This window comes from Heterodontus francisci, chromosome 9 (genome assembly GCF_036365525.1).
Source record: "Heterodontus francisci isolate sHetFra1 chromosome 9, sHetFra1.hap1, whole genome shotgun sequence".
Classification (NCBI taxonomy): domain Eukaryota; kingdom Metazoa; phylum Chordata; class Chondrichthyes; order Heterodontiformes; family Heterodontidae; genus Heterodontus; species Heterodontus francisci.
The window spans coordinates 39,713,200-39,726,827 of NC_090379.1; the positions used below are offsets into that span (position 1 = coordinate 39,713,200).

At 43.0% G+C, this 13,628-nt stretch overlaps 3 protein-coding genes across 6 annotated transcripts in view; 1 reads left to right on the forward strand and 2 right to left on the reverse strand.

Annotated features, from left to right (window-relative positions):
- Window positions 1-6,791, forward strand: part of fancm (FA complementation group M) — a 155,026-nt gene extending 148,235 nt beyond the window's left edge. For all 4 annotated transcript variants that reach the window (XM_068038866.1, XM_068038862.1, XM_068038863.1 and 1 more), the window contains 2 exons: window positions 462-753; window positions 6,547-6,791. In XM_068038866.1, coding sequence (XP_067894967.1) covers window positions 462-753; window positions 6,547-6,685 — 431 coding nt within the window. In that variant the 3' untranslated portion in view covers window positions 6,686-6,791. The remainder of the gene's footprint in view (window positions 1-461; window positions 754-6,546) is intronic.
- Window positions 1-13,628, reverse strand: part of LOC137373693 (alpha-1-antiproteinase-like) — a 269,343-nt gene that overhangs the window by 192,745 nt on the left and 62,970 nt on the right. The gene's annotated exons all lie outside the window — the stretch shown is intronic.
- tpp1 (tripeptidyl peptidase I) overlaps window positions 6,328-13,628 on the reverse strand; it is a 36,165-nt gene continuing 28,864 nt past the window's right edge. Inside the window, exon 13 of the mRNA XM_068038878.1 lies at window positions 6,328-7,397. Within this exon, the coding sequence (XP_067894979.1) occupies window positions 7,242-7,397 (156 nt within the window). The 3' untranslated portion in view covers window positions 6,328-7,241. The remainder of the gene's footprint in view (window positions 7,398-13,628) is intronic.

The following is a 13,628-nucleotide window of genomic DNA, read 5'->3' on the forward strand; positions in this document are numbered from 1 at the left end:
TATGAATTTCCTCCTTCCTTCCCTTTCTCCCCCCCCCCCCCCCCCGGCCAAAACCCCAAAAGATGTAAAGTCTAGTTTGGCATAACCTTGTGCAAGCCATGAGCACGAGTCTGCATATGATTAATTAGTGGCACTTGTGTTTTGTAGCACACACTTTACCTTCTCACTGTTTTCCTTTGTTAATGCTAAAGATGAATATTGTGACCTTTTCTATAGTGCTGAAGTTACCATATTTTATAATACTTTATTGTCTGTATATAAATCTCTCTGGTTTGGCTATGATGTTGCATAAAGTGTTACACTCGCATAAACGATCAAAGGAACTTGAGTTCTAAAGTTGGCATAACATAAAATATGGATGAATATTTTTTCACAATCTTAATTTTTCAGATTCATAATTCTGTTCTTTTATCTGAGGCAAAAGTTAATTGTGTTGAACTCTACATTTCAATAAATTACAGGAGATATGTCTAGGATAATCCAGAGAACCAGGTACTATGATAGCTTGTTGTCAGCTCTGACCATTGCTGGAATCCGAATCTTGTTCAGTTCCAGCCAGGAGGAAACAGCTGGTCTGATTGCTGAACTTGCCCATGTTGAAGAAAGAAAGAATGCTGCTATTACTGTCCCATTGGAAGTTCGAGGTTTCCGGAAACACATTTTACAGTTCTACCTCAGCATTCCTGACGTCAGTTATATAACAGCTTTAAATCTCTGTCATCAGTTCAACTCTGTGAAAGAAGTAGCTAACAGGTAATTTTATTCCTTGATTTTAATAGGTTATATTGTGCTTCATTATACTGCTGCATGCAAATTGGCGTAGAAACAAATCAGATCTGGGGAACTAACATGGGTAAAGAGCTGGCATGGGATACTGGCACCAGCACTGGGATAGGAAGGAGCTGTACTGAGGGGACGGACTCCATCTGAACCAGGATGGGACCTGCGTCCTAGTGGAAAGGGTAAACAGAGAGGTGGCAAAGGCTTCAAAGTGGTAAGACTGGGAGGGATGAACAGGAAATGAAATCAGCCTAAAGTATAAAAAGATGATTTCTTTAAAAAAAAAAAGTAAGAGGAACTGCTGTTAAAAATGAGTTACAGTGTCTGTAATAAAACAGGAGAATCGGAGGCAATAATACATTAAGAAAACAAATATGGTAGGGATTGCTGAGACATAACTACAGAAAAATCGGGGCCATGAATTAAACATTGCAGGGTACAATGTATTTCAGAAAGATACAAGAGGGAAAAGGGGAGGTGGAGTAGTTGTACTTATTAGGGAAAACTTAACGGCACTGGAAAAAAGTGATGCGGATGTCAGCAAGACATATAGAATGCGTATTCTTCTTTGGCCTCCTTGTCTCGAGAGACAATGGGTAAAGTGCCTGGAGGTGGTCAGTGGTTTGTGGAGCAGCGCCTGGAGTGGCTATAAAGGCCAATTCTAGAGTGACAGACTCTTCCACGGGTGCTGCAGATAAAATTGGTTGTCGGGGCTGTTACACAGTTGGCTCTCCCCTTGCACTTCTGTCTTTTTTCCTGCCAACTGCTAAGTCTCTTTGACTCGCCACTCTTTAGCCCTGCCTTTATGGCTGCCGCCAGCTCTGGCGATCGCTGGCAACTGACTCCAACGACTTGTGATCAATGTCACAGGACTTCATATCGTGTTTGCAGACGACTTTAAAGCGGAGACATGGACGGCCTGTGGGTCTGATACCAGTGGCGAGCTCGCTGTGTAATGTGTCCTTGGGGATCCTGCCATCTTCCATGTGGCTCACATGGCCAAGCCATCTCGAGCGCCGCTGGCTCAGTAGACTCAGTATATGCTGGGGATGTTGGCCGCCTCGAGGACTTCTGCGTAGGAGATACAGTCCTGCCAAGGATTCTCCGGAGGCAGCGAAGATGGAATGTATTGGGACGTCGCTCCTGGCTGACATATGTTGTCCAGGCCTCGCTGCCATAGAGCAAGGCACTGAGGACACAGGTTTGATACACTCTGACTTTTGTGTTCCGTGTCAGTGCGCCATTTTCCCACACTCTCTTGGCCAGTCTGGACATAGCAGCGGACGCCGTTCCCATGCGCTTGTTGATTTCTGCATCGAGAGACAGGTTACTGGTGATAGTTGAGCCTAGGTAGGTGAACTCTTGAACCACTTCCGGAGCTTGGTCGCTGATATTGATGGATGGAGCATTTCTGCCGTCCTGTCCCATGCTCGTTTTCTTGAGGCTGATGGTTAGGCCAAATTCGTTACAGGCAGCCGCAATCCTGTCGATGAGTCTCTGCAGTCACTCTTCTGTGTGGGATGTTAATGCAGCATCATCAGCAAAGAGGAGTTCCTTGATGACAACCTTCCGTACTTTGGTCTTTGCTCTAAGACGGGCAAGGATGAACAACCTGCCATCTGATCTTGTGTGGAGTGGCGCAGTGCTTAGCACCGCAGCCTCACAGCTCCAGGGACCCGGGTTCGATTCCGGGTACTGCCTGTGCGGAGTTTGCAAGTTCTCCCTTTGACCGTGTGGGTTTTCGCCGGGTGTTCCGGTTTCCTCCCACAGCTAAAGACTTGCAGGTTGATAGGTAAATTGGCCATTATAAATTGCCCCTAGTGTAGGTAGGTGGTAGGGGATATGGGATTACTGTGGGGTTAGTATAAATGGGTGGTGGTTGTTCGGCACAGACACGGTGGGCCGAAGGGCCTGTTTCAGTGCTGTATCTCTAAATAAAAATTAAATAAATAAAAATTCCTTCTTCTGAAGACTTGAACGTATGTGAGAGCAGCAGGGAGAAGAAGATCCCAAACAATGTAGGTGCGAGAACACAGCCCTGTTTCACACCACTCAGGCTAGGAAAGGGGTCTGATGAGCCGCCGCTATGCTGAATTGTGCCTTTCATATTGTCATGGAATGAGGTAATGATACTTAGTAGCTTTGGTGGACATCCGATCTTTGCTAGTAGTCTGAAGAGAGCATGTCTGCTGACAAGGTCAAAGGCTTTAGTGAGATCACTGAAAGCAACGTAGAGGGGCATCTGTTGTTCATGGCATTTCTCCTGTAGCTGGCGAAGGGAGAACAGTATGGCCATGGTGGCTTTCGAGCAAAGAGATCACACTGCCTCAGGGTAGACACACTCAGCCAGCTTCTGGAGCCTGTTTAAAACGACTCGAGCGAAGACTTTCCCCACTATGCTGAGCAGGGAGATTCCACAGTAGTTGTTGCAGTCACCGTGGTCACCCTTGTTCTTATAGAGGGTGATGATATTGGCATCGCGCATGTCCTGTGGTACTGCTCCCTCATCCAGCACAGGCAAAGCAGTTCGTGGAGTGCTGAAAATATAGCAGGCTTGGTAGTCTTGATTATTTCAGGGGTAATGCCGTCCTTCCCAGGGGCTTTTCCGCTGGCTAGAGAATCAATGGATTGATGGATGGAGCATTTCTGACATCCTGTCCCATGATCGTTTTCTTGAGGCTGATGGTTAGGCCAAATTCGTTGCAGGCAGAATGCATATTGATAGCGATAAAAGATAATACAGGATCAACCACACTAATCGGGATAGACTACAGACCACCTAATAGTGTAAGGGAGGTGGAGAAAGAAATATGCAATCATAACAGAATAAATAACAGCAGGCATAGACCATACGGCCCCACGAGTCTGCTCTGCCAATCAAGGCTAATCTTTTGCCTCAACTCCGTTCGCTCCCCATATCCCTTGATTCCCTGTTCAAAAATCTGTCTGTCAGCCTCTTAAATATGCTCAACGATGGAGCATCCAGAAACCTTTGGAATACAGAATTCCAAAGATTCACAACCCTTTGAGTGCAGAAATTTCTCAACTCGGTCCTAAATGATTGACCCATGAGGCTGTGCACCCGTGTTCTAGATTCTACCGTCACGCCCCATCAGAATCTTGTATGTTTCAATGAGGTTACCTCTCATTCATCTAAACTCCAGAGTATAAACCCAATTTACTCAGCCTCTCATCATAGGACAATCCTCATATCCTAGGAACCATTCTAGTGAACCTTCGCTGTACCACCTCCAATGCAAGTACATCTTCCTTAAATATGGAAACCAAAACTGTACACCGGTTTGGTCTCACCAAAGCCCTGTACAATTATAGCAAAACTTCCTTATTCTTGTACTCCAATCCCCTTGCGATAAAGACCAACGTGCCATTTGCCTTCTGATTGTTTGCTGTATCTGCATGCTGACTTTGTGTTTCTTCTACAAGTACACCCAAGTCTCTCTGAACATCAACATTTACAAATTTCACGCCTTTTAAATATTCTGCTTTTCTCTTCTTACTACCAACATTATTACTTACCCACATTGTACTCCATCTGCCAATTTATTGCTCATTCACTTAACCTGTCTATATCTCTGTGTCCTCCTCATAGTTTACATTCTGACATAACTTTGTATTGTCAAAACAAATTAGGGAAATGTAGAGACCTTGATTGTAGGTAGATCTTGCTTTTCGTTGGGGCCCAGTATTCTTCTTAAACCTTGTTTGCTGTAGGAAACTTTTTTCTCTTGGGGTTCATGTGTCTTCAGAGGCTTGTGAGAAAGAGATGGGAGAAGACAAGAGAGATCTTCTCGGTCCAGGAGCAAACAGACACACTCTGCTCAAACTGTTTGTACAATTCAGCAAAGCCCAGGTTGCCAAGCAGGTTAGTCATGTGACTAACTGGTCTGACCATGTCTTTGATTGTATCACCTTCGCAGTCTCTGGAATGCACCTCTTACACACAATACCTGGTGATCAAGGTCCATTGTGGGTTGAATGTGTCAGGGAATGGTCCTTTGTCCTTCCAATCACTGTCTGTTAATATGCAAATGTCTTTTCCAGCCACAGCTGAACCGTTTAACAAGTTCTTTCTTCACTCCAGTAACAGTTTAATATCAGTGTTTCTGACAAAATTAATGTGCCTAATACTTGGCAGGTGTGGGCCTAGCCTGACAGAAGCCCTTACTGGAAGGCACCTGTTTGCAGATAATTATCTAGCTTGTTTTTTTGACTTCGGGAAAATGATTATAGAGAAATAACAGGTCAAGATTTATAGGGGTCAGGAGGCTGGATACTTGTGACATTGTTTTGCTTGGACTGTGAGTTGGATTGTGAACCGTTTGGAAGACAGTTGGTTTTTGCCTGTGAAGGAAACCCAGCTCATCTCTTCCTCTCTCTTTGAAAGAAACCCTGCGTATTCAGTGTGTCAGTCTCCTCTTTCCTCCTATTTGAAGAAACCCTGCATATCAAGTGTGTGGGAACTGAAACCCCTGTTGCTGCACTTCTACTGTAAGGCCTATCTGAAGCCTCTAGCTGCATTTCTTGGAAAGCCTACCCAAACTGACCTTCAACATCGCCTGGAAAGAACTGTTCTAGGAAGATCCCAGTGACAGCTGTCTATACGCATTTGAGACGCCAAGCCAAAGCAAAGAACATCTTTCCATATCTTCTTTTTTTTGTATTTTTATTTGTAACAGCTCTTTAACAAAAATCCCTTTTTATTTTTCCAGTTAACCAGTGTGTGTGAGAGGAGCTAAGGTAAAAAGGGAACTTTGTATCTTTCAGTCTGTGTGTTTATGCTTTACATCGTTACTGGTTAAGACTTGTTTAATAAACAACAAAATTATCAGTTTACTATAAAAGAAACCTGGTTGGTGTGTTTTATTATGGGGATAATAGCATAATATGATAGTCTATCTGTAAGTCGAAAAGTTTAAATATATGTTGTGACCTGTGGAGAAGTGGGACTAGAATACACAGTGCACTCCTCCCACCTCAGTCGTAACAGTATCTTCATAACCAGTCCAAAAAATTAGTTAGCTTGAGCGTCTGTGTGTGCACAATGCTTTCTGAATGTTTAATTTGCTAGTTCTAATGACGGAATTAGTAAATCTTCCAGCCCTATTCTCTGACTCTAAAGCTGAGCTAACATCAGTTGCTGTGAACCCAGAATGTTTCAGCTGTTTATGTATTAATTTAGTTTGTTTGCATTGTTCTATTCAGTACACCACCTCCATACTAATGCAAAAGGGGAAGACTGGCTGCTAGAAGCACTCAACAGGTCAGGCAGCATGTGTGGAGAGAATGAGAGTTGATGTTTCAGGTCAATGACCTTTTTGTCAGATTCTGATGAAAGGTCAGCAACCTGAAATGTTAACTCTCTCTCTCCCCCTCTCCACAGATACTGGGTGACCTGAGTGTTTCTAGCATTTTCTGTTTTTACTTCCTTCATGATTATCTTCCACCTTTCCCAAGTCTACCAGTGCTCACTGCTTTAAAAACAAAGTAAAATTGTGTATATGTAAAAAAAAAACACGGGTGCCAAAGTTAATTCTAATATTTACTGGTTGATCATTAAAGTGAATATGATCCTTTTAAGCAACTGTGTACATCTTGCACAGATTGAAAATAGAATGTTTAATTATGATTAGTTGCAATGTGTACAGTATTACACCTTTTGAAGCATAGATTTGACTATTGAAGTGGGAGATCTGTTATTTGACAAATTTGTAGTTAAACTGATTGTAATTTTCCTTTGCTCTCTAGTTCAGTGGATGAAATAGCAGCTCGAGGAAAGGTTGGTCACCGCCGAGCTGAGGAGATCTACCGTTATCTTCACTATGTGTTTGATCCACAGATGATGCCTGATCATCTAGGGCAGACTAACCGGAACCAAAACTTATAGCTATATAGCTTTGATTTGCCAAATGTGGGCATCTTTAAATGCACTTTATTTCTGTACTGCTTAATGAATATTCTGTACAATTATGTAAATAAAATCTTTCAACAATAGTGTCAACATTTTCAAATTTTACCATAATTCAAACCTCACAAACTGGCCATTCAAAGCTCAGCTACAAGCTATGACTTGGACAATTCAAGGTTTGTAAATATAAACAACCAACAACTAACCAGATAGTCACTGACAACCAGTTACAAAATCCATCAGGTTATGCTAAGAGTACACATTTGCCCAGTAATTTTAAGCAGCACTGAAAAATACAATCAGGAGTAACCAAATATCAGTACCCTTGTTTGTAGATACTCTTGTATTTAAAAAAAAAAAGCAAATAGTTCGAATGCTTGCTGTAAAACATTTTTTCTTTCAATTAATAGAATAAACTATCACACGCATAGTCTATTAGTATACATATACACACACGCAAGGTAAAAAGAATAAGGGGAAAAACTAGCACATGGTTTACATTCAGATTGCAACTCCTTGACTTGGTTGCTTCAGGTCATGGATCATCAACTTTGCCTACAAGCAGTGCCTTGAGTAGCTCTGGATAGTTAGGTGTCCCCCATCCTGTCACTGGATCCCAAGACTGTGAAGCACAGAATCCCTGCCCTTCAGTTTTTTCATCCAGGCAACCTAAATGGCATCCAATAGTCACCTATGATTTGAAGACAGAATTGTGAAGAATTCAGAGTTAGAACCAGAAGATCTGCTTTATGTATTACATGTTCTAAGTGGCATTTTAGTTCTGTTCTCTAACCTTCAGGTTAAGAATATACTCTGCACCTTGGCTCTGGGCGTTAAGGCATTTTCTCAAGTCATATACTTAAATTGGGATATGCCAATTAACTGATGATCCATCATTAGAGCAGTGAGAAATATGAAAGTGCATAACTATTTTCTGCTTTGTAACTTGGCTTGAACTCAGCCATCTGTGCTCTGTATTTAAGACTAAGCTTTCATAGGCAAAGCAAAGTTAAGTAAGACTGTCAACACACAAGCCACAATTTATATGACACACTCCCAAACATACTTTGTTCATTGCACAGCAAGGTAGTCACACAAAAACACCTTTTTCCTCCACTTATTTTATGTACCACAGCTTGGATTATTCCTCTTCTGCAATTTTACATGTAAATTATTCAATTTTCAGGGTAAGTAAATTGAAATAAATATTCAGCATTCAATGTAGTTAAGGAACATAATCAAACTGTGACGACTCAGATACTGAAGCAGTCCATGTAGAAATGCAGCAATACCTGGACAATACAGAGGCTTGGACTGTTGTGGCAAGTAACATTCGTGCCACATAAGTGCCAGGCAATGACCATCTCCAACAAGAGAGAATCTAACCATCTCCCCTTGACATTCAATGGCATTACCATAGCTGAATCCCCAACTATCAATATCCTAGGGTTTATCATTGACCAGAAAGTGGAGTAGCCATATAATGGACTGTGGCTACACGAGCAGGTCAGAGGCCTGCGGCAAGTAACTCACCTGACTCCCCAAAGTCTGGCTGCCATCTACAAGGCACAAGTCAGGAGTGCTTTCCATTTGCCTGGATGGGTGCAGCTCCAACAACACTCGAGAAGCGCGACACCATCCAGGAAAAAGCAGCCCACTTGTTTGGCACCCCATCCACAAACATTCATGCCTTCCACCACTGACACAGTGGCAGCAGTGTGTCCCATCTACAAGGAGCACTACACCAAGGCTCCTTCGACAACACCTTCCAAACCTGCAACCTCTACAAACTAGAAGGGCAGCAAATGCATGGGAAAACCACCTCCTGCAATTGCCCCTCCAAGTCACACACCCTCCTGACTTGGAACTATATCACCATTCTTTCACTGTCACTGGGTCAACTTCATGGACCTATCTTCCTAACAGCACTGTCGGTGTATCTACCTCACAAATATTGCAACAGTTCAAGGAGACAGCTCACTATCACCTTCAAAGGCAATTAGGGATAGGCAATAAATGCTGGCCTAGCCAATGACACGCATATCCCATGAATGAATAATTAAAAAAAAATCTTTCCTCAGACTTCATGGGATGTGGGTGTTGTTGGCAAGGCCAGCATTTGTTGCCCATCCCCAATTGCCCTCGAGAAGGTTGTGGTGAGCCACATTCTTTAACCACTGCAGTGCATCTGGTGCGGGTACTCCCACAGTGCTGTTGCAAAGGAAGTTCCAGGATTTTGACCCAGCGACAGTGAAGAAGCGGTGATATAGTTCCAAGTCTGGTGGTGTGTGGCTTGGAGGGGAACTTGCAGGTTGTGGTGTTCCTATGCTTCTGCTGCCCTTGTCCTCGAAGATAGAGGTCGCGGGTTTGGAAGGTGCTGTCGCAGGAGGTGTGGTGAATTGATATAGCACATCTTGTATATGGTACACACTGCTGCGACTGTGGTGTGGAGGGAGTGAATGTTTAAGTTGGTGGATGGGATGCCAATCAAGAAGACTGCTTTGTCCTGGATGGTGTCTAGCTTCTTGAGCTGCACTCACCCAGGCAAGTGGAGAGTATTCCATCACATTCCTGACTTGTACTTTGTAGATGGTGGACAGGCTTTGGGGAGTCAGGTGGTGAGTTACTTGGCTCAGATAGGTGGGAAGTTCAGTATCTGGGACTTCTACTCAACTGATCTTGTTCATTTGTTGCTCACTGGGGTTTTGCTAATGATTCAGGTTATGGTTTGGACTACTTTGTGTTTGTGAATGCTGAAAGGAATGGGGGGTGTGGGGAGACTTTACCCCCGCCTCACCCTGTGTGGCCATTTTGGAAATCTCCAGTAGGCACAGGCACATCAAGAGATTTGGGGTGCACTGGAAGAACTGCTTTTTGGTCCCCTTCTATCTGTTCTATCTCCTCACTTTTTTTCTTACTATCTTTCCCTCATTTGTTGGGCTCTCCCTATAAGTGTGTTGCTCATTCTCTTTGTGTCCTTTATAATCCTCTATTCCTGCCTTTATATACTCTTTTCTCTGTCTTCACTTGTTTAATCCACGTGCTTTCACCAGTGATTTCAGCCAAAAACTCTCCCTCATGTTAACGACAATGGTTATCTTTTCCACCAGCGTTCTCTCACACAACAGGACAGGAGCAAAGCTGCAAGGACCAGTTTTACCAATTGAATAGTATGAATAAAGGAAACCCAGATTGGAATTTTTTTTTTTAAATTCACATTTCTAAATGCTGTTTGTCCAGGATTTCGAGCATAGCTGAAGATTGTTACTTCACACTACACTAGGAAACGTTTTTTTCAAAAAGTAAAACTTTTGCATTGATTGACCAATTGCAATACTACACCCATTTTGCATTTATATAGCACCTTTTAACAGAAAATTTCCTTAAGGTGTTTCAAAGATGTAATCAATCAGACAAAAATGGACGCCAAACCAAAGGAGGAGATATTAAGAAGCACGATCAAAGGTTTGGTCAAAGAGATAGGGAAGTATTGGCAGGTAAAATCAAGGAAAACACGAAGATGTTTTATCAGTACATTAAGAGCAAGGGGATACGAAGGAAAGGGTAGGGCCTATCAGAGATGTAGAAGGGAACTTATGTGTGGATGCAGAAGATGTGGGCAGGGTTCTTGATGAGTACTTTGTCTTCACAAAGGAGAAGGATAATGCAGACATTATAGTTAAAGAGAAGGAGTGTGAAATATTGGATACAATAAGCACAATGAGAGAGGAAGTACTAGAGGGTCTGACATCCTTGAAAGTGGATAAATCGTCAGGACCGGATGGATTGTATACCAGGCTGTTAAAGGAAGCCAAGGAGGAAATAGAGGATGCTCTGAGGATCATCTTCAAATCCTCACTAAATACAGGCGAGGTACCAGATGATTGGAGGTCTGCGAACGTTTATACCATTGTTTAAAAAGGGTGCGAGGGATAGGTCAAATAATTATAGGCCAGTCAGTCTGACCTCAGTGGTGGGCAAATTATTAGAATCAATTCTGAGAGATAGGATAAACTGTCCCTTAGAAAGTCACGAATTAATCAGAGATAGTCAGCATGGATTTGTTAAGGGAAGGTTGTGTCTTACTAACAACTGAATTCTTTAAGGAAGTAACAAGGAGGATTGATGAGGGTAGTGCAGTGGATGTTGTCTACATGGATTTTAGTAAGGCATTTGACAAGGTCCCACGTGGCAGACTGGTCAGAAAAGTAAACGCCCATGGGATACAGGGGAAATGTGGCGAGTTGGATCCAAAATTGACTGTGACAGGAAATAAAGGGAAATGGTTGATGGATGTTTTTTGCGAATAAAAGGCGGTTTCCAGTGGAGTTCCACAGGTCTCACTGTTGGGTCCCTTGCTGTTTGTGGTATATATTAATGAGTTGGACTTAATGTGGGAGGCATGATCGGGAAATTTGCAGATGACACAAAAATTGGATTTGTAGTCGATAGTGAAGAGGATAGCTGTAGACATCAGAATGGTATCAATGGTTTTGTTGAGTTGGCAGAAAAGTGGCAAATTGAATTCAATCCGGAGAAGTGTCAGGTAATGCATTTGGGGAGGGCAAACAAAGCGAGCGAATACACCATAAACGGGAGGATATTGAGAGGGGTAGAGGAAGTGAGAGACCTTGGAGTGCATGTCCACAGGTCCCTGAAGGTGGCAGGACAGGTAGATAAAGTGGTGAAGAAAGCAGTTGCAATGCTTTCCTTTATTGGCAGAAGTATAGAATACAAAAGCAGGGATGTAATGCTGGAATTGTATAAAATGCTGGTTAGGCCACAGCTGCAATATTGTGTACAGTTCTGGTCACCACATTACAGGAAGGACATAATCACTCTGCAGAAGGTACAAGGGAGATTTACAAGAATGTTGCCAAGGCTTGAAAATTGCAGCTATGAGGAAAGATTGGATTGGCTAGGGTTATTTTCCTTAGAACAGAGGAGGCTGAGGGGTGACTTAATTGAGGTGTACAAAATTATGAGGAGCCTAGATAGAGCAGACAGGAAGGACCTGTTTCCCCTAGCGGAGAGGTCAATTACCAGGGGGCACAGATTTAAAGTGATTGGCAGAAGTATTAGAGGGGGCATGAGGAAAATCTTTTTAACCTAGAGGGTGGTGGGTGTCTGGAATTCACTGCCCGGATCAGTGGTGGAGGCAGAAACCCTCAACTCATTTAAAAGGTACTTCATCCTGCACCTAAAGTGAAAGGCTACGGACCAGGTGCTGAAAGGTGGGATTAGATTGGACGGCTATTTTTTTCAGCCTGCACAGACACGATGGGTTGAATGGCCTATTTCTGTGCTGTAACCTTTCTATGGTAGGGAGTTTTGGGTATAAAAGTGTGTGGGGCCTAGATGACTGAAGATATGGCTGCTAATGATGGTCAAAGGGATTGTGGGAGATGCAAAAAAGGTGAGGGTTCTGAGACTTGTAGGGTTGGAGAGGGTTACAGGCAGTGCCTGGCCATGAAGGGATTTAAACGTATATGAATTTTAAATGAGTTGGAGGACCTGGAGACTATGTAGCTGAGCAGGATTTGGTGCAGGATAGGAAGGATAGGGTAAGCAGAGTTTTGGATGAACAGAAATTTACAAATGGAGAATGGGATAGCATTGGATCTGGCGATGATAAAGGCATAGATGAGGGTTACAGTGGCATATAGCCTGAGCTGGGGCAATGGCAGGGATGTTATGAAGGTGGAGGTAGGCGCTCTTTGTGATGGAGAGTACCTTTAGGGTTGAAAACTCAGCTTGGGGCTGAATAGGTCGCTGAGATTGTGGTTAAGCCACTTAGCCAGTGGCTAAGGAAAGGCATGGAATTGGTGGTAAGGGTGCATAGGTTTGTGACAATGCCATAGGATCACCTTATATATCATCTTAGTGCAGTAAGGAGCATTATTCTAAAATTGGGATTTAGGCACATTGCTGCAGTGTAGCTGCTGACTGCAGGTCATGCCAATACTTGATCTGGAGATTCTGCTGCAGTGACACTGGCTCAGAAACTAGAAAACATTTTTTTAGTCCCCCAGAAAGAACATCCTCATCTAGCTAAACAGAAATTCAGCATAGAAATTTACAGCACAGAAGGAGGCTATTTGGCCTACTGTGGCCATGCTGGCCAAAAAAGCTATCCAGCTTAATCCCACTTTGCGGCTCTTGGTCCGTAGCATCGTAGGTTACGGCGCTTCAAGTGAATATACTAATCCTTTTAAATGCAATATGGGTTTCTGCCTCTACCACTCTTCTGGGCAGTGAGTTCCAGACCTCCCCACTGCCCTCCAGATGAAAAAATTCTAACCCCGCCCCCACCAATCTTTCTAACACTTACTTTAAATCTAAGCCCTCTGGTTATTGACCTCTCAAGGAAAGTAGGTTCTAACCCCTGTCTAGGCCCCATATAATTGTATAGACTTCAATTAAATCTCCCCTCATCCTCCTCTGTTTTAAGAAAATAACACTAGCCTATCCAATCTTTTATTATAGCTAAAATTGTCCAGTCCTGCCAACTTCCTCATAAATCATCTCTATACCCTCCCTAGCGCAATTACATTCTTCCTGTGAAGCGGTGACCAGAACTGTATGCAGTACTGTAGCTGTAACCTAACTAGTGTTTTATATCGTTCTATCATAACCTCTCTGTTCTTACATTGTGCTCAGCTAATAAAAGAAAGTATCCTATATGCCTTCTTAACCACCTTTTCTACTACCTTCAGGGATCTGTGGTCACACACTCCAAGGACCCTCTGTTCCTCTACACTTCTCAGTATCCTACCACTTATTTTGTATTCCCTTTCTTTGTTTGCCCTCAGAAGCATTACCTCACACTTCCCTAGAAGGAACTGTCCTGATTTAATTCCATTTGCCACCTTTCTGTCCACCTGACCAATCCATTTGATATCTTCTTGCAGTCTACGGCTTT